We start from the raw sequence: 24,633 nt of genomic DNA, 5'->3' as shown, positions 1-24,633 counted from the left end.
GAGCTGATCCCACTTTGCCCTGCTGCTGAGACACCCAGCTGCCTGTGGCTGGAGGAAGAACAGAAGCCATCCCCTCACTGACAGCCTGCAGCCTGGCTCAGCCCACCTCCACCTCCATAGCTGGCAGCCACTAGTTCACCTGCATCTTGCTCAGACTCTTAGGGTGGCCCTGTGTCAGGACAGAGCTCTAACACTAGACAGACTGCACATGCCCCACCTCCAGCCTCTCCCTTGTGGGGTATCACAAGTATGACCCAAAGAGTGGTCCCCACAGCTCCTCCCCAACCTGCACACCACAGCTCTGTACCCCAGGTTCTTCCTACATAGAACACTCTGCTCCCCCAGCCTAGGGAAGAATCCCACAGCAGGTCTGGGGGCTCAAAGGACTGTACTAAGACTGGGAAATCCTCAGAAAACAGTCTCCCTTGTCTGAACATCAGGTGGCCGTAACAACTCGGCCAAGGGGGACTGGCTGGTTCTCAAAGTCACCAGCGACCCAAACTCCAACTCCATCACCTTACAGAGTGGTGAGCTGCAAACCGGAATACAGGGGGGCGTGGGCGGGTCCTTGGATAGAGTGGGCGTGGTCAAGCCCTTTGGCCCGCCTCCCGCCCAGGGTGGATGCCAACGTCATGACGTGTAGGTCCTTCGGAAGCTTCCCGGGCTTGGGCGGGTCACATGACCTACTTTTTTCGCGCGAAAACCTGGTGTGACGGTGAGGCAGATCGAGCACAGCTATGGCGGTGAGGTTTGGCCCGGGAACGGGCCGGGGGCGGGCTCGGGGGCCGGCGGCCTCTGCCTCCCCTCGGGGTCTCTCCCTGCAGCGGCGGCCCTGGGCGCGGGGCTCCTTGCCTCCGGCTCGACCGGATCTCCTCACGGTCCGGCGTATGCTCCAAGGCCCCGGGGCCCCTGCACTTTGGGGTGGGGGTGCAGGGCGTGAACCCCAGGGCCTAGCGCGTGCCAGGTTCCACCCAGCAGCATCCCAGTCCTCCTTGGTCTCGAGATAGGGTCTCCCTAAGTCACCCAGGCTGGCCTTAACTCCCTCCATAGCCCAGGTTAGCGTTGAATTTGGCGGTCGTGGTTTCTCAGCTTCCAGGGTATTTGGGGTTCCAGGCCTATGACATAGGTCCGGTCTCCCCACAGATACTCTTAGCGTTCTCGTGTCTCCTGTTTAAAGTTCTGTTCCCTTCACCAGGTAGTTCCAGAAACTTGTTCCTTGGTGCCTCCTACTCCTTTATTACTATCCCAACACCCAGCATGTTGTGGGGTGGAGGGATGCCCACTTAAGGGGCAAAAATAGATGATAAATGTTTTCTAAAATGACATAACCGCCGGGCGTGGTGATGTATACCTTTAATCCCAGCACTTGGGAGGTAGAGGAGGCCTGTTCTACATAGGGAGTTCCAGACCCTCTGTAGCTACAGGGAAACCCTGTCTCAAAAAGACACCACACCACCACCCCCACCCCCCCGCAAAGAAAGGCTTATCCATGGTGATGTGGGGTTTTGTTTTTTTTTTTTTTCCTTTGAGAGAGAGACTGGGTGATGTGTGGCCTGAACTGTGAGAAGACTGCATTTGATTGGCTTAGCAGAGAGCAGCCCCATGCCAGTGGGTGGTCTGCCTGGGTTCAGTCTCTAGTGGATAGGAGACAGCCAGTCCGGGAGACCAGGGAAGTCTGACCAAAGCCTCTCTTGCAGGAATCCTCGGAGTCCTTTTCTGCAGCATCTAGCCCTGGCCCACGGAGAAGAGCCAATGATCTGCTCAATTCCAGCCCGGGTCGCAGCTCCCGTCGAGCAGATGCCCTCACTTCCAGCCCTGGCCGGGACCTTCCTCCCTTTGAGGATGAGTCTGAGGGGCTGCTGGGCACAGACGGGCCAGTGGAGGAAGAAGAGGATGGCGAGGAACTCATTGGTGATGACATGGAAAGGTATTTTCAGTCCAGTGGCCCCTCCTGTGTGGTGGTCGGTGAGCCTGTGAACCTAGTGGCCCTGCCTTGAATCCGGCAGTGATCCAAGTCTGGGGAAGACAGTTTCATCAGCCAAAATAAGGAGCCATGTAACTTGCTGTATATAGCTCAGACTAGACCTTAAGGTGGAAGTGAGCCCCAACTCAAGAGAAGGGTCCGTAGGAGCCTAACTTGAAAGGGCCATGAGAGGCTGTGTCAACTCAGACAGGAAGTGAACTGTAAGGTGTTTCTCTGTGACTTTCCTAAGACAGATTGCTTTGTGCTGCCTTGAAAAATGAAGATTTAGGTTCAGTCAGCAAACTTTCACCTAGCCTGCATAGGCAGCATTTATAACTGAGATCTGGTAGGTGCTGTGTGGCACCTGTGTGAGTGCCCAAGAGCCTTGTGGCATCCTCCAGGACCTTTCCAAACTGAGGGTGGGCATGGAATGGGGTGCACATCCCTCAGTCCATGGCACGGGAGCCATCAGAGGGTTCAAGGGCACTCTGAACTGTCCAGGTCTTTGCAAAGCATTGCCCATCCATGTGATGAGTCTTGAATATGCAGTACTCGCCCAGCTGTGGGAGGAGTGACGAGTTGGCACAGGTCACCCTGGGCTCAGGGTCAAGGACTTCCCAGTCCCTCACTGTGGAGCTGTGCCAGCACGGGCCCCTCCTGTGCCACCTTCCTCCCCGACTTGACTCTTATGTTTAGATAAAGGGTTTATATGGGGAGGGGTTAAACTATATTGGGGTATAATTTGTATATTATAAACCTTATCCATATAAGGGTACAATTCAGGAAAAGTTGAATGCAAGCTTCCTAGTTATGAAACGACATTTCCCTCACCCCACTGAGGTTGCTCATGCTTGTTAATCCCAATTCCACCATAGACTTCAGGTTATCTGCTTTCTGTCTGTACCTCTTTCAGGTCTGGCCATTTTACCAGAACTGGAATCATAAAGTATTTGTGCTTTTCTGTCAGTACTTCACTTGGCAGTGTTTCCAAAGCTCAACTATAGCATATATCAGTGCTTTATTTGTTTTTATGGCTAGAATTCCCTTGTATAGATACACTATGTTTTCTTAACCAACATTTGTACCAATTTTCATCTTTGGGGAACTGTAAAGCTATACTCTAAAGCAGCTGTGTTATTTACTATTTCCCCCTACCCCCTAGGAGGGCACTTGGGCTCCAATTGCTACAAGTCTGTGTGGAACACAGCCTCCTGGTGGGAAATGGTTGCTTGCTCCTTGGGTTTTGATTTGCATTTCTTCATAATGACAACATCTTTCTTGTATTTGGGCCATTTGTTTTCTTTGGGAATGATCTATTCAGATCCTTTGCCCATTTATTGAATTGTATAATTTACTGTATCACAAGCTTTGTTTTGTTTTGTTCTGTTGGGTTTGGGTTTTTTAGATTTATTTATTTATGTATGTATGGGTGCATGCATGTGTATAAGTGCTCTTGAAGGTCAAAAGAAGGTGTCAAGTTCCCTGGAGCTGGGCTTTTGGGCAGTTGTGAGCTCCCTGAGATGGGTTCGGGAATCAAACTGGGGTCTTTTGAAAGAACAGCAAGTGCTCTTACACTGTTCCATCTCTAGCCCCTGTTTTTGACTTGTTCTGAATCAATGTGCTATATCAGATAGGTGATTTGCAAATATTTTCTCCTTAGTCTGTGACTTGTCTTTGTCATTTTTTAAACATTTATTATTTTTTTTTATTACATTGTTTTGTGTCCGGGGCAGGCATTCATGGGAGGCACACTTGTAGAGGTCAGAAGACAACTTACAGGAGTTGGTTCTGTCCTTCCACCATGTGGATCCCAGAGATCAAACTCTGGTTTGGCAGATACCTTTACCCACTGAGCATTTCACCAGCCCATAAATGTTGTGTTTTGAAGCAGAAAAGTCTTGTGGTTTGACGAAATTCAGTTGAATTTTTAAGCTCATTAGTATTTCACCAAAGGTGTTTCCTGTGACTGAAATCCTTTAAGGTTCAGACAGATACTTTTCTCTGAAACAGAGAACGCTCCTTTGTACATGTCACTGATCCACATGGGGTAGAATTGTCTATCCCATAAGTGGACAATTCTGGAGAATTGGAATGGGACTAGCTTGGACTTTGGTTTGGCATTGGTGCTATGGAGTTGTCCTGAGAGAATAGTTCGATAGCGTTGACTAAAAAGAGGCAGGCCTAGTTACCACTCACTCTGAGGTCCAGAGGGCTGCTCTTCTGTCCTGGAGGGAGGCCATGTACCCAGGAAAGAGCTTGCAGCTTGATACATTGCATTTACCCCTCAGCCCTGCTGAGTGGCCATTGGCAAAAATCATATCACTCCTCAAAAGTGATATGATAACACCTGCTGCCCCCTGCCCTCCAAGGAAGACGCCATGCCTGATTCTCAGGGCCCTCCTCTGTAAGGCAGAATTTCCTTTCATGTATCTAACAGATAATCATGTGGAAAATGACCCATTGATGGTCTTAGAGGAACTCAGAGAGTGGAACCATCAGATGGGCATTTAGGAGAGGCTGGTCTGGCTGCATGCAGAGTCCTCCTAGGACATCTGGGTTTGGGGAGTGGCCATGCCTGTGGGTGGACAAAGTACAAGGAGGGTGCAACCGCTGGGCTATTAGAGTCTGCTCTCTGGAGCCTTCCTGGCATCAAGACTTGGGAGTTTCTCTAATTCTTTTTTTTCTTTTTCTGTTTTGTTTTGTTTTGTTTTGAGACAGGGTCTCTGTAGCCTCAGCTAGCTTGGAATTCATTATGTAGACAAGAAGAGCCTCAAACTCACAGAGATCCACTTGCCTCTGCCTCCTGAGTGCTAGGATTACTGGGATTAAAGGTGTGCCCCATCACACCCAGCTCTCATGCTGGTTTTTTGTTTTGAGTTTTAAGACAAGGTCTCACAATGTAGCCTGGCAGGCCTAAAACTTGCTATGTAGACCAGGATGCTTTGAATTTACAGTGATTCCCATGCCTCTGCCTCTCCAGTGTTGGGATTAAAGGTGTGTGCTATCATGCCCAACAAAAATGGTCTTTTTGAGTTTTGTTTTTAATTATGTGGGTGTGTCTGTGGGTGCGTGCACGTGTGACTGTTGGTGCCCAGAATGGGTGCTAGATGAGTGTGTCTGTGGGTACCTGTAAGCATAGGGGCCTGGCATGGGTGCTGGGTGTGTCTGTATGTGCACCTTTAAGTGTAGGAGCCTGGTGTGGGTGTTGGGAATTTAACTCTGCAAGAGCAGAATGCACTCAACCCAGCTACATGTGTGTTCTCATACTGTTGAGAACAGAGTTGGTTTGCTAGTTGTTAGTGCCTTTCATTTCCATGGAGTTTAATGTCACACACACATGCACACGCGTGTGTTATCCAAAGCTGGCATTCTGTTTAGGCTTTCCTGGTTTCTTCTGCCCAGTGTCCTTTGGTCTTTTGCCTGGTCAAGGATGCCATGTTGCATTTAGTTTTCATGAGTCCACAGTTTCTTTCTGGCTAGGAGAGTTCCATGCACTTCCTACTTTCTAATGAAAAACAGTGCCAATTGGAGATTGTAAAATGCCCTCCTTTGCTGCTTCCTTGGTAAAGTCTCAAGTCCAGGTCCAAGTGGTGCATTTGGGGAAGAGACTAGAAGTGAAGCATTAGCTGCGCCTAGTCACATGTGGCCAGCAGGTGGCACTGTGAGTATTGACTTGCTCACCTGACCCTGTAACATTGGTGAAGCTTCACCTTCCCATCTCGGACTCTAGGGAAGGAAGTTTCTGCAGATACTGGGGCTTGTGCCCTGCCTCTTTAACAGAGCCTCCAAATAACTTTTCCCTTTTTTTAAAGATTTGTTTTTATATGTATGAGTGCTTTGCCTTCATGTAACTGCATCATATTTATGCAGTGCTTGAGGAGGTCAGATGAGGGTAGTCAATCCCTTGGAACTACATTTATGAACAGTTAATAGCTGCCATGTAGGCCCTGAACCCACTGTTCAGCCAGTGTTCTTAACCACTGGGCCATCTCTCCAGCCCCTACAAATAGGTTTCTTGAGACTTTTCAGTCTTCTATTTCCAGCTGGCCAGCCTGGCTCTGTAGAGCCTGTGGAGCAGGTCCTGTTCCTGGATGGGCTGTTGGGGGACTCACTGTTCATTGTTGATCTCTTTTAGAGACTACCGACCCATCCCAGAGCTGGATGTGTACGAGGCTGAGGGATTGGCTTTGGATGATGAGGATGTGGAAGAACTGACGGCCAGTCAGAGGGAGGCTGCGGAGAGGGTCATGAGGCAGCGGGACCGCGAGGCTGGCCGTAGCCTGGGCCGCATGCGCCGTGGGCTGCTCTATGGTAAGTTTGTGGATATCCCAGAGGGGCCACTTGGGCCTCCAGAGCCTCAGGAAGCAGGGAAGCATGGGTGGGAGCCATGTGCAGAAGATGCTGGGAGAGGCTCACTCACAGGAGTTCCTTCTGCAGACAGCGATGAGGAGGATGAGGACCGTCCTGCCCGGAAGCGCCGCCAGGTGGAACGCGCCACAGAGGATGGCGAGGAGGACGAAGAGATGATCGAGAGCATTGAGAACCTGGAGGACCTTAAGGGCCACACAGTGCGAGAGTGGGTGAGCATGGCAGGGCCGAGGCTGGAGATCCACCACCGCTTCAAGAATTTCCTGCGCACACACGTGGACGGCCATGGCCACAACGTCTTCAAGGAGCGCATCAGTGACATGTGCAAAGGTGTGTTCCTGACAAGTTGAGGTTCTGGGTTCAGCCTGCAGTCTGCCATGAAGGCTGCTCATGCCTTGTCACACCACACCAGACATGTCAGGCACAAGAACATTTGGTGAGGGACAGAACTTGAGGCATCCTTTCAGAGCAGCCCAAAACCTCATGTGTCTGCACCAGGGCTGGACAAATGTCAGACATGCTTAGAAATCCATTGCTACCTGGTTTGGGGAATTTTTGTGTTTTTTTTTGTTTTTTTTTTTGCAGTGCTTGAGATTAAACCCACGTCCTAGCACATTCTAAGCATGAGCCACTCCCCTGCCTGTGGGTTACAACTTTAATCAGAAAGTGCTGGCATTTCTGTGTGACAGCGTTGGCTTTAAAGGGGATGGGCAGCGTGGGCTGGTATGGTCCCTCCTGCAACGGCTCTGGTTCTTCTACAGGTTTCCCTGTGGGCTCTGCAGCAGTGTTTTATAGTTCCGAGAGCTTTGTTCCTATTGCGTTAGTGAGTGCTATTAATGTGTCAGATCTGTTTCACAACCACCTGCAGTATGCCCCAGGTGCAAGCCAGACTGTTCTGGCTCACTGGGATTTGGTTTGGGTGGAGAGGGTCTGGCCTGTAGGGCTACTTCTACTGCCCCTGGTTGTGTCATCCGCCCTGTCCACCATCCACCTCAGAGAACCGAGAGAGCCTGGTGGTGAACTATGAGGACCTGGCAGCCCGTGAGCACGTGTTGGCCTACTTCCTGCCTGAAGCGCCCGCAGAGCTGCTTCAGATCTTTGATGAGGCCGCCCTGGAAGTGGTGCTGGCTATGTACCCCAAGTACGACCGCATCACCAGCCACATCCATGTGCGAATCTCCCACCTGCCTCTGGTGGAAGAGCTGCGTTCACTGAGGTAAGCTGGGGGAGAGAGAACAGGCCTGGTCTGGAGAGTAGGGTGTAAGGTACTCTACGGCCTCTGACGCACTGCCTCCATACCCGCAGGCAGCTGCACCTGAACCAGCTGATCCGTACCAGTGGTGTGGTGACAAGCTGCACAGGCGTCCTGCCCCAGCTCAGCATGGTCAAGTACAATTGTAACAAGTGTAACTTTGTGCTGGGGCCTTTCTGCCAGTCCCAGAACCAGGAGGTGAAGCCTGGGTCATGCCCCGAGTGCCAGTCAGCAGGACCCTTTGAGGTCAACATGGAGGAGGTGAGTGACCTGGGCCTGAGGCGCCAACCTTGGCAGCATACACAGGGCAGCTACACATGGCAGGATGAGCCAGATTGGCCCCCAAGACTCCATGAATTCAAGCCAGTGTATTTGAAACCAAATGATCTGTTCAGTGCATCTGTGTTTGTGATTTCTAGAGATACAGGCAGATAGGGTCCATCCACCCCTGTGGGGCATCTGCACCACCTGCTGGCTTGTTTATAGTGCCTGGCTGGCTCCTGGTGCCTTTTGTGGGGAGGCCAGGGTTATAACCACTTTGAGCCTTGCAGTTCCCTATGCAGGAGACCTAAGTATGTTTCTGGGCTCTGAGATCTTGGGTGTGGCATGCATCTACTTGAGTACCACGTCAGCAGCACCAGAGGTCATGGTTCCTGAGATGGTACCCTTACTGCCTGGCTCTTGGGAATGTTCGTGTTCCCTTCACGTGCTCTGTGGTTCTGAGCTTAGGTGGAGCTGCCTGGCTAGGAAGTGCCTAGAGGGTACTCTACTTGTGATGATCAGTGTGAAAGTCCAGGTTCCCTTCCCCAAGGATGACCAAACTCCAAGGTTGCATTAGCTGTGCCTCTTTCCCATCCTTTGCAGCCCCCTAGAGCTGTGTGGCAAGAGCAGGCTTAGGCTCTGCTCCCAGGGGACTGAGGATTAACAGGTGTGTGCTGGCCTCTCAGGTTGTCTGGTGGGTAATTCGGGCTTGAATCTTTACCACCCTCTGGGAAGTGGATGTTAGACTTTCCTCGCTGTCCTGTGGAGAAACAGATATTCAGAGAAATGATTGACAGGACCCAAGGATCAGGAAACATTTAGATGTCATTGTGTACTTTTAACCACTGTGTCCTCTGTGTCAGCTCTGTGTTCCCGTAATAAAACCCCTGACATAATCAACTGGAAGGAAAGGTTGACTTGGCTCTTGGTTTCAGGAGTTACAGTCAGGCACTTGGTCCTGTGGCTTTGAAGCCTTTGTAAGCCAAGAACTACACATGGTGAGGCAAACTGCTTTCCAGAAACACACTAGAGATCAATCAGCATCCCACAGTCCCCTTTAAGGGCATACCCCCATACCTGAGACCTTCCATGCATAGGTCTTTGGGGATATTTGCAGCCCAGATTGATGTTGTCTCTTTCCTAGGCAGGAAGTGAAATAATGGGCCATTAGCCATGTGACACAATGCTGCCACATGGTCCTGCTGTTTGCAGGTGCTATTGTAGGTGCCTGGTACACATAGCCCAACTTGATACTCATGAGACCACACTCACAGATCAGTACCCACTTCTACAGAGAAAGCGCAGAAAGGAAGCCACTTTCCTAAGATCATACTGCCTAGGACCAGGCCATGGTGTGGACCCAGGTAGACCTAGGCTGCATGGCATAGAGCAGGCTGGAGTCCAGCAGAACTACACAGGGATGGGGGCTGTTGTGGGACCATTACCCACATTGATCACTGTTGGTCTGTCTCTTGCCAACTGTGACTCTCATTTCCCAGTCAGAAAATGGAAATGGCAACCCCACCCACTTATTCTATGTGGGCTGAGGTCAAGGTCAGATCACATAGGAAGGCTGGGCCTTGAGGAGAGCAGTCAGCCATGGAGGACCCACCACCTCCTCTTTGTTCTACACAGACCATCTATCAGAACTATCAACGCATCCGCATCCAGGAGAGTCCAGGCAAGGTGGCTGCCGGCCGGCTGCCCCGCTCTAAGGATGCCATTCTCCTCGCTGATCTGGTTGACAGCTGCAAGCCAGGAGATGAAATAGTGAGTGGGATGGTGGCAACTTGTGGGAGCTTCCCTGGCCAGTGGGGCAAGATTGAGTGCAGCAGAGGGGTGTGGCCCAGCACCTGCTCTTGAGTCTGGAGGAGAGCTTTTCTCCTGCAGTAGAGTGGCTGATTGGAGTGGCAGGTTTATATGTTACTCCACTCTGTTTTGACAGTTCCCAACTTAGAGAAGAGGTTTCCATGGGCCTGGGCAAGAATGCATGGCAGGGAGGGGGTTTGGCTGCTCAACCTCAGATCCAGGGAGCCATAAGAGAGGCACGCAGGGAGGGAGAGCCAGGGTCTGAATATGCCCTCCAGGGGGCATGCTCTCAGTGACCTTTTCTCCCACTGGATCATACCTCCTTCCAGTTGTGCCAGGTTGGGGACCAGATCTTCAAAACATGACCTTCTGGGGCCCTCCAGGTGCAAATCACAGCAGGATAGAGTTCATATGAGCTGCTAAGTTGTTTATCTTGATGTTTGCAGCATGGGGCGCCTTGGGGTGGAGATTGGGGAAGGCAGCTTATACTTAGGCCACCTCGACTTGGGACCCTGGATTGCTCCCTCTTACCTGTGTCCCCTACCTCCCAGGAGCTGACAGGCATCTACCACAACAACTATGATGGCTCACTCAACACTGCCAATGGCTTTCCTGTTTTTGCCACTGTCATCCTAGCCAACCATGTGGCCAAGAAGGACAACAAGGTGGCCGTCGGGGAGCTAACTGATGAGGACGTGAAGATGATCACCAGCCTATCCAAGGACCAGCAGATTGGGGAGAAGGCAGGTGCTGGGCAGGGCTGCACCTGGAGTGCAGGAACCAGGTGTCCTCCCCAGCCTGGGCCTCTGGCTGTAGGTCTTATAGGAGGCCCTGTACTCTGGAGGAAGGGCATAAACTAGCATGGGGGTGGGAGCCCCAGCTCTGCCTCTGGAAGGCAGAAGGTGCCATGTGCCAGAATGGCAGGGGAGGGGGAAGGCTCAACTGCTTTTGTAAGGACCCCACTGTGCATATAGTATTGGATTGAGTTTCTATTCTTAGTGCTATTATACTAGAAACTCAGCTTTCAGTACACACTTCTGGGGGTGCATTCACAGCGCTGTCCTTTGTCTCACTGCCACAGCCATCAGTCAAGGCCAGTCACACGCCCGGTGGGCTCTGAAGGAAAGGGTCTTTCTAGAAAATCCAGGTACAGAGCTTCATTGCATAAACAGGTGATGTCGTTTTCAGCTCCAACTGTCCAATCACTACTTCAACAATGAATTCAAGAAGTCAGTGACCAAATCCCTACAGAGTGCTGTTGGTTGGTCTCTTGGCTCTAGGTCTCTGCTCCTCCCGCTCTGTTTTTTGTTATTGTTGGTATTGTTTTTGTTTGGTTGTGGTTTGGTTATGGTTTGGGTTTTTTTTGTTTTTTTGGTTGTTGGTTATTGGTTGATTTTTGGTAATTGATTTTATTTGGTTGGTTGGTGCTGTTGGTTGTTGTTTTTTTGTTTACTGGCTGTTTTCATTTCTGTGGTGTGCAGATTGAATCGAGGACATTGGTATTCACTAGGTAAGCACAGTGCCACTGAGCAAACCCCAGGCCCAGCCCTATTTTTATGTATATATATTTTTATTTTATGTGTATGAATGTATTACCTACATATATGCATGTATACCTGTGTCATACAATACCCAAAGAGGTCAGAAGAGAGCATCAGATTCCCCTAGAACTAGAGTTACAGGTGGTTGTTAGCCACCATGTGAGTGCTGGGAACCAAACCTGGGTCCTCTGCGAGAGCAGCCAGTGCTCTTAACTGCTGACCATCTCTCCAGCCCTCTCAAAATGTTTTTTTGTGGGCCAGGCGTGGTGGCGCATGCCTTTAATCCCAGCACTTAGGAGGCAGGTGGATCTCTATGAGTTCAAGGCCAGCCTGGTCTACATAGCGAGTTCCAGGACAGCTGGGGCTACAGGGAGACCCTAACTCAAAAAGACGAAGAAAAAAAAAAAAAAATGTTTTTTGGGGAGGAAGCTGCATTGGGGTTTCCCAGTCTAGATGCTGCTGATCTGAAGATGTCCCCTTTGTGTACCGGCCTATTGTTAGTGCTGTCTGTGAATTGACAGACAGCTCCTAGAGCTTAGGGAGTGTGATCTTTTTCCTCTCTTCAAGTAGGTGAACTTCCTTCAGGGGCACAGGAGTGTCATTAGACTTGGCGGCTACAGATGATCTTTGATTAAGTGTCCTAATCCAGCCATGTGTAGGATACACCTGTGATCCCAGCACTTGGGAGGCTGAGGCAAGGAGATCAGAAGTTTAAGACTAGCCTAAGCTATGAGACCTCTGTCTCGGGGGAGAAATACCCACTACTTTATTTGGGTACAGCACAAGTATCTGCTCATTCTGTGACTGTATTTATCTGCTGGGAGATGTTTACAAGAGAATGTGTCTTCATTAGCTGCTGATAGCCCCGTGCACAGCTACAACAAAAATGCCTTCTGAGTGGCTATTGGTTGTTGGGAATGAGTAAACCCTGCATCCTCAGGTCTCAGCATGGTGGCCTCACTCAGACCCAATGCTCAACCGTGCTTGCCATTGTGAGCCCATTCACAGTGGTTCCTTGGTTGCCTTTGCGTGCTGTTTTTCTTTCTGGTAGAGACACTGCAGTTGCCTTGTATACATCTGCTCCTAGACACTGGAAATGGTCTCTCACTTTACATTAGGAAATAGGATTTGGGGATTACTCTTAAGTCTATGTGAATCTGGCCACCCAGGCAGAACCCAGATGACCCAATAGGTGGGTTGACTCCTGAGGCCTGGCGATAGAACCTTGGTTACCTTTGCATGTTGTTTTTCTTCCTGGTGGAGACACTACAGGCTGCTTGTGTACATCCGCCCCTAGACACTGGAAGTTGTCTCTCTCTTTACATTAGGAAATAGGATTTGGGGATTACTCTTAAGTCTGTGAATTTGGCCACCCAGGCAGAACCCAGATGATCCAGTAGGTGGATGTCTCTGGGCCCTGAGTGCTAAGTTCTCTGCTTCAGTGCCTGGGAGCCTGGTGCTGTCTGAGCTCCTTGGTCTGCCCCAAGGGAAGAAGAGGAGTCTGGGGATGTGTCCCAGGTCCATAGAGCCTGCAGTGCAGGGACTAAGGAGGGGAAGGACAGTGGGGGCACAGCTACACTTCAGGTAGTTGGGAGTTTCTCCTGAAGGAAGCCATTTCTTTGCCGTCTGGAGTGCTAGCTTTAAACTCAGACAGGCTTCGCATTTTTGCTGATATGGAGAGATGCTCCCGTGAGTTATACTACTTGAAATAGTTTGACCTGGTGGCACCATATGTTACCTGCCCATCTGCCTCTGTTCACTTGTCTCACTGTGTCATTCAGAGCTCTCCCTTGTAAAGACAGAGGCAATGTGGCAACTGATGTCCCCATCTGCACCCATGAGCCGCTCTTTGTCTGTGTTAAGCAGGCAAGTCCCTTCCCAACTACAGCAGAGTGAAGGATCAAACTGAGATCTTTGCAGCCCTCAAGTGCTATGTTTCCCAGCAGCAGCAGTTAATGAGAGGGCAAGTCAGGGAGGGTGGAGTCTCCTGGTTGTACAGCTGGCTGGTGTTTCTGAGTTGGGCTCTCCCCACTTCCTGAAGCCAGAGCACATAGTGTCCTAGCTACCCTCTGGGTTCTGGACTCATGGGTCTTCCTCTCTCCCTCAGATCTTTGCCAGCATTGCGCCTTCCATTTATGGGCATGAAGACATCAAGAGAGGCCTGGCTCTGGCCCTATTTGGAGGGGAGCCCAAGAACCCAGGTGAGCCAACGTGCCAGCTTTCCATCCTGACTCCCTCTTAAGAGCAAGCCTCATTCCTGACAGACAAGGAGTCCGAATCCTCCCTAAAGTGTTGTAGGTACTGGGGGAGAAAGACCCAGGTAAAGAATGAGGAGAGGCACAGGGACCATGCAGCACAGAGGCCCACTCTCGAGTAGCCAGTGTCTCCTGGCTCCACAGCTGCTACTTTTGCAATTTGACAGCATCCACCCCTGCTTCTTTTTGCTGTTGTGTTTTGTTTTGTTGTTTTTTAAATCAGACCTCCCTGTAGCCCCAACCGGCCTGGAACTCGTTATGTCACCCCAAGCTGGCCTCGATCTCGCAGAGATCTGCCTGCCTCTGTCTAGCCTTGGTGTTGTTTTAATGATAGGATCTGTGTGTGTGTGTGTGTGTATGTATGTATGTGTGTGTATGTATGTAAAAATGCACATATGAGTAGGTGCCTGAGGGGAGGCCAGAGAGGACATCACATTCCCTGGAGCTGAAATTACAGGCAGTTGTGACCTGCCATCTGGGTGCTGGGAACCAAATTTGGGTCATCTGCAAGAACAGTATGTGTTCTTGACCCCTGGCGCCATCTCTTCAGCCACTTCTTGTTCTTTGTTAAATGTAATAATTAACAAGCAATATTGTGTGGGCATGTGATATTAGAAGTCACAGGAGGGATACCGTGTCTCAGCTCTGATTAGCTGTGTATGCCCAGGCTGTGCCAGTCCTCCCATGTGTGGACAACACAGTCAGGGTTTGTGCCTGTGTCCCCAAGTGTGTCTTCCCACTCCACAACTCCTCTGGACTAAGCTCACAGACTTGCCAGCCCCAGGGCTGGGCTTCCCCTCCATTGACCTGTTTTTGTGTTGCTGAGGAGCAACTTGGGAAGTGGGAAGATCTAGCCTGCCCTCCAGGCCTCCTTCCACCTCCATCCCTGCCTCTTCCTGCAGGCGGAAAGCACAGGGTACGAGGTGACATCAACGTACTCCTGTGTGGGGATCCTGGCACAGCCAAGTCTCAGTTCCTCAAATACATTGAGAAGGTGTCCAGCCGGGCCATCTTCACCACTGGCCAGGGTGCATCAGCCGTGGGCCTCACTGCCTATGTCCAGCGACATCCAGTCAGCAGGGAGTGGACCTTAGAGGCTGGAGCCCTGGTTCTGGCTGACCGGGGTGTGTGTCTCATCGATGAGTTTGACAAGGTGGGCTGATGGGATCTAGGGTGTGCTGGTTCTCAGTGGTGGGAGGATGTTATCAGAGGGTGATGAGACCTCCATGAGACACTGTGGGCCGGGACCCTATGTTGTACAGATGAATGACCAGGACAGGACCAGCATCCACGAGGCCATGGAACAGCAGAGTATTTCCATCTCTAAGGCTGGCATCGTCACTTCGCTGCAAGCCCGTTGCACTGTCATTGCTGCCGCCAACCCCATAGGTAAGCTGGGCATGGAACCAGGGAGGGCCTGCCTCTCCAGACTCGGGCACTGAGGTATAAACCTTAGGGTGGCAGCAGGAACAACAGCCCTGTCCTGCCAAATGGGAACAGTGCAGGAAGCACTTGGGACTGAGGCTGCATGCAGGTCCAGCCAGCAGGTGATCAGCATCCAGGGGTCCCTCCATCTTCTGATCCATCTGGAGCTTTGCTCTAGGGTAGCCCTGTGGTGCTTTCTAGGGGAGGCAGGCAGGGTGTCTCCAATGTCTCCCCCCCCACACTTCTGCCCTATAAACATCCTGAGTTTGGAGAAGCTTCCACAGCTTGAGAGGACCAAGAGCTTGCCGTGTGTTTCAGGGGGCCGCTATGATCCCTCGCTGACCTTCTCAGAGAATGTAGACCTCACTGAGCCCATCATTTCTCGCTTTGATGTCCTGTGTGTGGTGAGGGATACTGTGGACCCAGTTCAGGTAAAGCCCCATACCTGGTGCACTTTCTTGGTCTGGGCCCTTGCCTGAGGCTTGGGCCATACTGTGTGGTGGGAGGGGGTTGGCACTGTGGACATGGGCTCATGTCTAGAAGTCACCCTGACTTCTCATGGCTCTCCCTGGCTGCCCACCCAGTACTGCATTCCTTCTCCCAGCTCTCCCTCTGACCCAAGGGATTGCTGTTGTCTGTATTGGCCACTCCTTCGCTCTCCAATTAAAAGAGTAAATTGAATGGCACCTGCTGGCCAGGGGACAGCTGTCCAGTGCTGCCCCAGCCAGCTCTGCAGCCTGCTGTCCTCACGCTAAATACACCCATGTGCCTACTTTCCCTCAGGAAGGCAGGCCTAGCTCTAAATGTTTTCTCTCCCCTGGAGGCTCATGCTCCCCACTTAGACTGTCCTGTGACAGTCTTGGCTCATTATGTCCTTTGGGGAGAGGCCTTCTCTGCCACCCTTGGACACTGGATTCTTCTTGCATCCCCTACCCTATTGTATTTTTTAGCCTGTTGCTTTCTGTTATTTTTCCAGTTTTGTTTTTAAGTCTTATTTTCATTTTTGTCTGTGAATGCATATGTTATATATGTGCATTTGAGTGCAGTTGCCCACCGAAGCCAGAACAGGGCATTGGCTCCCCTGGAGTGGGAGTTACAGGTGGTTGTGAGTCACTTGACATGGGTCCTGGGAATCAAACTCCAGTCCTCTGGAGGAGCAGTAAGCCCTCTTAATTGCTGAGCCATCCGTCCAGCCCCTTCATTTTGGTTTTTGAGGCAAGGTCTCACTCTGTTGCTCCGGCTGAGTTAAGTAATCCTGCCTTGGCTCCTGAGTAGCTGGGATTATAGGTGCTCACAGTTAATGGTGGGGACTGTGTCTCCTGACCCATCTCTAGGAGCTGAGTTCTGTGAGGTCTTGGTTATATTTATCATGATGTTCCAGGTACATGAGGCTGCCTGTCCTCAGCAGGTATGACAGTTGCTCCCATGTACAGCTTCTCCTCTCTTATACTGACTTCCCAGTTCCAGCCTTACAGCCTCCCCCTCACCTCTTGTCTTAGGATGAGATGCTGGCCCGCTTTGTGGTTGGCAGCCATGTCAGACACCACCCCAGCAATAAGAAGGATGAGGGGCTGGCCAGCAGCAGTGACCCAGAGCCTGCCATGCCCAACACATATGGTGTGGAACCCCTGCCACAGGAGGTCCTAAAGAAGTACATCATCTATGCGAAGGAGAGGGTCCATCCAAAGCTCAACCAGATGGACCAGGACAAGGTGGCCAGGATGTACAGTGACCTGAGGAAGGAGTCCATGGTGAGCCTGGACTGCCCTCCTGACTAGGCAGGGGTTGGATCAGTCCAGGGGAGCCTGGAGCACGAGGCCTTAGGAAAGGCTCATCTAGGGTTGGGGTGCCACTCAATGGGGAGTACCTACCTTGTATGCCAAGGCCCTGGTTTCACCCCCAGCACTGCAAATGAAAAAGAAAAGAAACTCCTTCCGTATCTTAACCATTTTATTGTAGGTGAGACTTGAATGTGTCTGGGGGTAGGGGGGTGTCATTGTCTTGACTCTGTTCACTAAGTTCTATATTCACCTAAACCTCGCCCAGTTCACCATGGGGTCTAATTTGGTTTAGAGTGCCTATAGTGAAGCATGGACCTGCCTATGTCTTACCCACATTTAACCAAGACACCAGCTGGGTTTTTCTCCATTTTAATTTTATGTACCATCTTCAGAGCATTCAACTTGGTTCTCGCAGAAACAGCAGCTTCTATCTTACTGCCTGGGTTATGCAGTGTTCAGTGTAGGATCATACAGCCAGCTGTAGGTGTAACAGACCATGAGGCATATACAAGCCAGCTGGGGGCAGAAAGGGCAGCAGTGTGAGTGACAACCACACATCTGGCATGATTGGACTGTGGTATGGAGCCAGGTTCAGCTGCAGGTGCTGCTCAGCAGGGCATAGTGACTCTGGCTGCCCATCGTATGCCTCCAGTCCCTCCTGTCCCTTTCTTCCTGAGGAAGGCCCTGCACTGTGTTCTCTGCAGGCCACAGGCAGCATACCCATTACTGTGCGCCACATCGAGTCCATGATCCGCATGGCAGAGGCCCACGCACGCATGCACCTACGAGACTACGTGATTGAAGATGATGTCAACATGGCCATCCGTGTGATGCTGGAGAGTTTCATCGACACACAGAAGTTCAGCGTCATGCGCAGTATGCGCAAGGTGGGCATAGCCGAGGCCAGGTTTCTATTTTAAGGACCAGGAGGCTCAGGCCTATAGCGTTGATTGACTATGCCTAGGCACAGGTGGCAGGTGAGCTGGCTTCTGACCTCTGCTGTCCTCCTGCAGACCTTCGCCCGATACCTCTCCTTCAGGCGAGATAATAACGAGTTGCTACTGTTCATACTGAAGCAGTTAGTGGCTGAGCAGGTGACATATCAACGTAACCGCTTTGGGGCCCAGCAGGACACCATCGAAGTGCCGGAGAAGGATTTGGTGGACAAGGTACACATGGACAGTGTGGGGTCCAGACACATTTCCCTGGGGAGCTCTCAGCTACCTTTGGGGTGGTCACAGCAGTCATCAAAGGAAGGGCCTTGGGTGGCAGCCACTTAATTGTGTGTACAATGTGCCACATACCATTGAGTAGCAAGCAAATGAGTTAGAAATGGGCACAGGACAAGAGGTACCAAGGGCCTTGTCCAAGTTCCTGGGGGCTGGTGTTGTTAAGGTTTGAGACTCTGTACCAATTTAGTCTTCCATCAACCTCTGTTGGGCCACTTTGCTCCCAGAGATGAGGCAGGTGGGAGTGCTGGCATTCTCCTTTGCTGATGGCTCTGATGCCCTCTGTCCAGGCACGGCAGATCAACATCCACAACCTCTCTGCCTTCTACGACAGCGAGCTCTTCAGGATGAACAAGTTCAGCCACGACCTGAAGCGCAAGATGATCCTGCAGCAGTTCTGAGGCCACTTTGGGACCCCTGTGCCTGAGACTCGGTCCCCACTGGTCATTGCTCTGCAGACACAAAGCCTACCCCCTTCCCCAGTAGGCTCAGCTCTCCATGGGGTTGGTGGTCACAGCTGGATGCCAGCATTCACTTATGGTGCCCTGGACCCAGGCTGTGACAAATGGTGGTATTTATTTCTTTGCCTCACTTTCCACTCACCTGATGGACTTTTGACCTCAGCCTCTGTTGGCAGGTTAGCACATTCCTCACAGTGATGCTCAGGAAGCCCCAGGTGTGTTCAGATGCTACCAAACTGTTGCTGTTTGGGCATGAGTTTCTCCAGCCTGTGCCCTTTGTGAGGCACTGTGGTCTCCTCTGCCATGTGTGAACCCATTTCCTATCACCTAACCGGTGCCTACATTTGCTTTTTGTACAGTTTTTCTCTGTAGTTTAATTTTTAGTAAAGTTGAATAAAACCTATACATTGGTATCTCTTGCCTCATTCTGATTTAATATGATAACTCAGGCCTTCCTGGGCTTCTTTGAAGGCCATTCGTTGTCTGTCCTCAGCTTTTGTCGAATATTGATTTGGTTAGAAGAGTTACTTGGGATAAGAGCAGTTGCTACTCTTACCCAGGTTTGGTTTCCAGCACCCATGCTAGCCTACAACCACTTGTAACTCCAGTTCCAGGGGCCCCAGTGCCCTTTTCTGGTCTCCATGGACACTATACACACATAGTACACAGACAGACAAGCAGGCATACATGTAAATTGGTTTTAGAAAAGCTTTTTAAAAATTTTTATGTGTATTGAATGTTTTGCCATCATGTATGTAAGTGTACCATATGCATGCAGTGCCTACGGAGCCAGAAGAGAGGGTCTGATCACCTAGAACTGGAGTTACAGATGGTTATTAGATGCCATGTGGAACTGAACCCAGGTCCTCTGCAAGAGCAGCCAGTGCTCTTAACTGCTGAGCCATCTCCAGCCCCATAATTTTTAAGTTGTTTGTAGATGTGTCCTGGACTTTGAATCATCAGTGCTCCCCAGGTCAGTGTGAATTCTTAAGTCACCAGCTTTGGGTGCTATTGGAAGCTGGAGCCTAGTAGGAGGAAGTGAGATCACTGGACACTGACACTTTTTCTTTACTTCCTGGCTACTGTGAGGTTAGCAGGTCTCTGCCACTATGATGTTCTGTCTCAACTGTACACAAATGGAGCCATAGCCAAACCCAAAACAGCTGAAAACCTTCCCTTACAAGTTGATTCTCTCTTTGTTACAGCAACAGAAAGCTGATAGCACAAGATATAGCCGTTACAGCACAGTCAGAACCAACATACAGTGATGACTCCTTGCCAGCTCAGATGAGATATATCTTTATCCATTGTTCCTGGGTCTTACCTGTAGAGCTTCTTCATTTAGATTGTACATAATTAGTTTGGTTTGTTCCTGACTGTTAATTGTACTGTTGAGGCTTTGAATGGCATCTTCTCTCTCTTTCCCCCCTCCCCATTTTATTTTATTATATTTTTGGTTTTTTGAGAGAGGGTCTCCCTTTTACCCTAAGCTGGCCTGAAACTAAATATATAGACCAGGGTTGCCTGCATCTCAGAGATTTGCCTGCCTCTACCGAGTCCTGGGATTAAAGGCAGGCACCACCACCACGCCACGTTCTCTTCTAAGCAACCTTAGAATGAAACTCTGTTCATCCTAATAACTCACCTGTTCAGTTCACAGCTGGCAAGCTACACTAAGCCACACTCATCCCACCCTGCTGTGTTTCCAGTGTTACTGAAAGACCAGGAAGATCGACCTGCTTGGTACCTTGTGTCCAACCTTGGTGAACTCGGTTTTCAGTTAGAGGTTGAATTTTCTAGGAAAAGCTGAATACAGTGAGTTTTGTCAAGTCTTTCCCCCCGCTTAATTTCACCTGTTCCTTTTTATCCAGCATTAACCCTTACAGAACATTCAACATTTGGGGTAACGACCATCCTCTTCCTGTTCCTCACTTGTAAAGGTGTTCTGGGAGATCCTCTGTTGAATTACAGGCGTTTCTATATTTCATTATTATCATTATTATTATTATTATTTTGGTCTTTTTGAGACAGGGTCTTCCTGTAGCCTCAGCTGACCTGGAGCTTGATATGTAGACCAAGCTGGCCTTGAACTCACAGAGATCCACCTGCTTCTGCTTCCGGAGTGCTGGGATTAAAGGCATGTGCCACCACACCTGGCTGAATTTCTACATTTTATATCCTTCAAGGATTTTTGTTCCTTTTTTATTTTATTATTTATTTACTTATTTATAGACAGTGTCTCACTGGGTAGCCCTGGTTAGCCTGGATCTCACTATGTAGACCAGGCTGGCCTCAAACATAGAGATCCTCCTGGCTCTGCTGGGGTTAAAGGTCTGCCAAGCCTGTATGTCTTTTTATAGGAGATGTCAAGTTTAACTGGTAAGACCTGTGGCATTTTCTAATACTCTACAAACCTTGTCCTGAAGCTAAGCCCTGTTTAAACATGGAAGTAACACAGCAATGAATAACTGCAGTTGGCTTGCTGCACTTTGTTAGAGAGGCACCAGCGGCTGCAAGATGGGACAGCTCAGGCCATCGGCTTTGTGTCATTTCACCTCTCCTTTTGTTTTCCCTGTTATTGGTCTTTTTAGTCTTTCTACTACTGGGATGAATTTCAGTAAACATACATTTTACTTCAAAGCATTCATTAGGGGAGTTGGTGAAGTGCTGAGGATGTGAGTTCCATTCCCACAATATACCTAAAAAGCCACGGTGGTGCGTTGTAATCTCAGCATTGAAGAAGCAGAGACGGAGTGTTCCTGGGACTCCCTGGCTAGCCAGTGGTGAGCTCCTGACCAGTGAGAGATTCTGTCAAAAAAAATTATGGTGAATGGGCATGGAGGAAATCACACAATGTCAACTCTGGGCTCCACACCTGCATATATCACACACACACACACACACACACACACACACACATGCACACGCACACACACATACATGCACAAGCATTCCTGTATATGCTGTTATTATTGTGTAGGCATGTATTTACAGGAACACGTGTGCTGTGGTGTGTGGGTGGAGGTCAGAAGACAACTTCAAGAGTTGGTTCTCTCCTTCCACCATGGGTTCCAGGGATCAAACTCAAGTTGTCAGACTTGGTGGCAAGGGCCTTTGGACTTTTAAAATTTTACTAATAAATCATGTCATTTTTCTTACAATTTTAAGAATCAAATTAGTACTTTTAAAATATTTTTTATTTTTATTTATGTGTATGAGTGTATTGCCTGCATGTATGTAAGTGTACCTGTGTCATGCAATGTCCACAGAGGTCAAAAGAGGGTGTCGGATTCCCCTGGAACTGGAGTTATGGATGGTTGTTAGTTGTGGGTGCTGGAAATCAAACCCAGGTCCTCTGCAAGAGAAGCCAGTACTCTTAACTGATGAGCCATCTCTCCAGTCCTATATTACTTAATATATATATATTTTTTTTATTTTCAATTGTGTGTATGTGTGTATGGGTATGTGTATATGACTGCAGTTGACCCGCCTCCCCAGGGGTCATATCCACTGGAGCAGGAGTTACAGATGGTTGTGAGCTGCCGTGTGGGAGCTGGGAACCAAATCCAAGTCCTCTGCAAGAGCAACCAGTGCTCTTAACTGCTGAACCATCTCTTCAGCCCTCTTTTATATTCATTTTTGAGACAAGGTATTGTCCTGTAGCCCAACCTGACCTGGAGCTTGTCTCAATCCTTCTGCCTCTGCCTTCTGAGTGCTAGGATAAGCCACTGTGCCTGGCTTTTATTTATCTTTTTAAATAATAGGTTTTTAGCAGTCAGTTCTATTAGGTTCTTTTTTTTTTTTTTTTTGAGACAGGATCTCCCTGTAGCCCCAGCTGGTCTGGAACTCACTGTGTAGACCAGGCTGGCCTTGAACTCACAGAGGCCTGCCTCTGCCTTCCAAGCGCTGGGACTAAAGGTGCGCACCACCATGCCCTGCTCTATTAGGTTCTTTGTTCTACTTCAACAATAGAAATTTATTGATTATTTTCTGTGTTTTTTAAATGGCTTCTTAAATTGGACACTTAACTCATTCACTTTTAACCCATTTTTTTTTTTTTTAAACAACAATGTGTTTGCAGCTATGGAATCTCTGCCAACTGTTGGCTCCATCCCTGGACTTTGATACACAAAGCTCTCACCGTATTAGCTTCTGAATAGATTAAGTTCACACTGTGATGTGCTCTGACTCAGAGTCATTTAGAACCACATGCATTTGGGGCTGCAATTCCCTCCACCAGTCAAATCTCACTACTTTTTAAATGTTTTAAAAGACTTTTTTAATTTTTTATGTATATGTGTCTATGTGAGTGTATGCCATGTATATGCAGGTGCCTGTGGAGGCCAGAAGAGGGCATCGGATCCCCTGGAGCTGAAGTTACAGGAGGTTGTGAGCTGCTATGTGGGTGCTGGGAATTGAACTCAGGTCCTCTGGAAGAGCAGCACACACTCTTAACTGCTGAGCCATCTTTCCAGCCCCTCTCGTTTGCTTCTTATTTTCCATATTCCTCATTGTAGACCTACCAGCACACTCAGCAGAGTTCCCTGGCTATGTTGTGAGTTTGTATCTTCCTCTCTCCAGATACCAACCTGTCTCTCAGGGGGAGTTGGTTTTTCCAAAGGTGACAGAGGATGGGTGGTGTCTGTACTTAACAACTCAGGCTGACATTGTTCACTATGGTGTCCATGGAGAGGAAATTGTGACAATGAGCCTATGTGGAGGGAGATGCTGACCTGGAAGGCCTCAGTCTCCTCTCCCAAGCCAGAGATTCACTCTAATGGCTCTTCTTGGCAGTACTGTATATACCTCTCTTCTGCCATCTGTCCACTGAAAAATGGTCACTATAAGAACAATGACCATGAGGTTCAAACAGTTCAGAATAGCAAAGCCATTAGCTTTGTTTTAAGACCCAACAGGCTTTTCCCCTGTTGGGACAGCCTATGATTGGGTGTCCCCTGTATGGTCTGGCTTTACACAGGAACTTCATGCCTGTACCTTCCACCCCAAATCCTGTTTCTCTAAATAGCCTGGGAAAGTCATGTGCCACCATCTATGGTATCCAATGACACACCCTGCAGTGAGGATATAGTTTACAAAACATTCAATGTAGCATTTTAAATCTTTTTAAAAGTCATTTAATTTTTCTGTATGTGTGCATCTGTGTGAGTGTATACAGTGCAGGTGCCCACAGAGGCCAGAAGAGGGCGTCAGACCCCTGGAGTAAGAGTCATAGGCAGCATGACATGGGTGCTGGGAGCTGAGCTCCTGACCTTTGGGAGAGCAGCAAGCACTCTTGACTGCTGAGCCATCTCCCCAACTGCCCCTCCCCACACCCTTTTTATTAAATTTAAATTTATGAAGCCCAGACTAAACCAGCCTGAACTCACTTCCTCCCAAGTGCTGGGGATTATAGGCTTTCACTACCATGTCTGGCTATAATTTGTTATTTAACAGAACTGTTTTCCTAATTTACTGTATATAAAGTAAAAATCTCACAATATTATGGTTGTTCAGCATGCTTAGGTTGTAGTGGCTCTGAAGGGTCGTACCTTCCCACGTTCCTTAAGAAGGGGACGCTTTTCTATCTTGGGAATTGCCAGGACTTTTCTCTGTCTTAGAATGTTCTCTCAACATCCATTCATCCTATTGGTGTGGCTTCGTGGAAGCAGGCTAAATGTTTCCTCTGCGCACCACTGCCTTTTGTGCTTAACCGCCCTTCCTACAGTTGTAATTGGGGAGCCACGTGTTTTGGGATGTTCCTACTCTCGCGAGGCTGAGTAAAGCAGATGCTTGTTTTATTCACTACCACTGTGCTCAGCACAGGAGTGAACTTAACACTCATGGGGTGGGGGTAGCACAGACTAGAGGCAAAACACAGCTCTCTACAGAAACCCCCCTGGGCATGAGCGTGAAGAGACTGCACCTAGCACAGAGTTCGGGCTCTGTATTCTAGCCAGGGCCCTTCACCAAAGCCTGATACTTCCTGGCCTTCAGGACCCCCAGGCCACGTGCCCCAACTGGCCTCTGCTGATCTGCGATCTCCATCCCCAGGCTGCCCAGTCTCCTTTGCTGCAGCGGATCCGTCTGCTGCGCCATGGGTGCGCGGGGACCCGCTTCCCAGGGTGGTGCCTGGGGTGTCTCAGGCAGGCTGGAGGTGCAGGTGCGAGGCCAGACTTGGGTCCGCCCCCTAGGCCTCCACTGCGCGCATTGGAGGGCCAGGCGTGTGAGTGACGGGAGCGCGGACCAACGGGGAGCGTGCGCGCCTCCGCCTTCGCCTTGCGCGCCCCC

At 49.7% G+C, this 24,633-nt stretch overlaps 1 protein-coding gene across 1 annotated transcript; it reads left to right on the top strand.

Moving 5' to 3' along the window:
• The first annotated feature begins 611 nt into the window (after nucleotides 1-611).
• Nucleotides 612-18,758, top strand: Mcm2 (minichromosome maintenance complex component 2). Its single transcript, XM_008828569.3, has 16 exons — nucleotides 612-743; nucleotides 1,698-1,927; nucleotides 6,099-6,274; nucleotides 6,401-6,661; nucleotides 7,328-7,547; nucleotides 7,637-7,844; nucleotides 9,480-9,614; nucleotides 10,205-10,396; nucleotides 13,302-13,395; nucleotides 14,352-14,602; nucleotides 14,712-14,838; nucleotides 15,193-15,305; nucleotides 16,374-16,625; nucleotides 17,360-17,542; nucleotides 17,669-17,824; nucleotides 18,175-18,758. The coding sequence occupies exons 1-16, from the start codon at nucleotides 738-740 to the stop codon at nucleotides 18,283-18,285; spliced, it is 2,715 nt and encodes a 904-aa protein (XP_008826791.1). The 5' UTR covers nucleotides 612-737; the 3' UTR covers nucleotides 18,286-18,758.
• The last annotated feature ends 5,875 nt before the right edge of the window (nucleotides 18,759-24,633 follow it).

This window comes from Nannospalax galili, unplaced genomic scaffold (assembly GCF_000622305.1).
Source record: "Nannospalax galili isolate Female #2095 unplaced genomic scaffold, S.galili_v1.0 scaffold332, whole genome shotgun sequence".
Taxonomy (NCBI): Eukaryota; Metazoa; Chordata; class Mammalia; order Rodentia; family Spalacidae; genus Nannospalax; species Nannospalax galili.
Note: the sequence above shows the minus strand (reverse complement) of the source record. Positions and strands in the feature narration are given on the sequence as shown.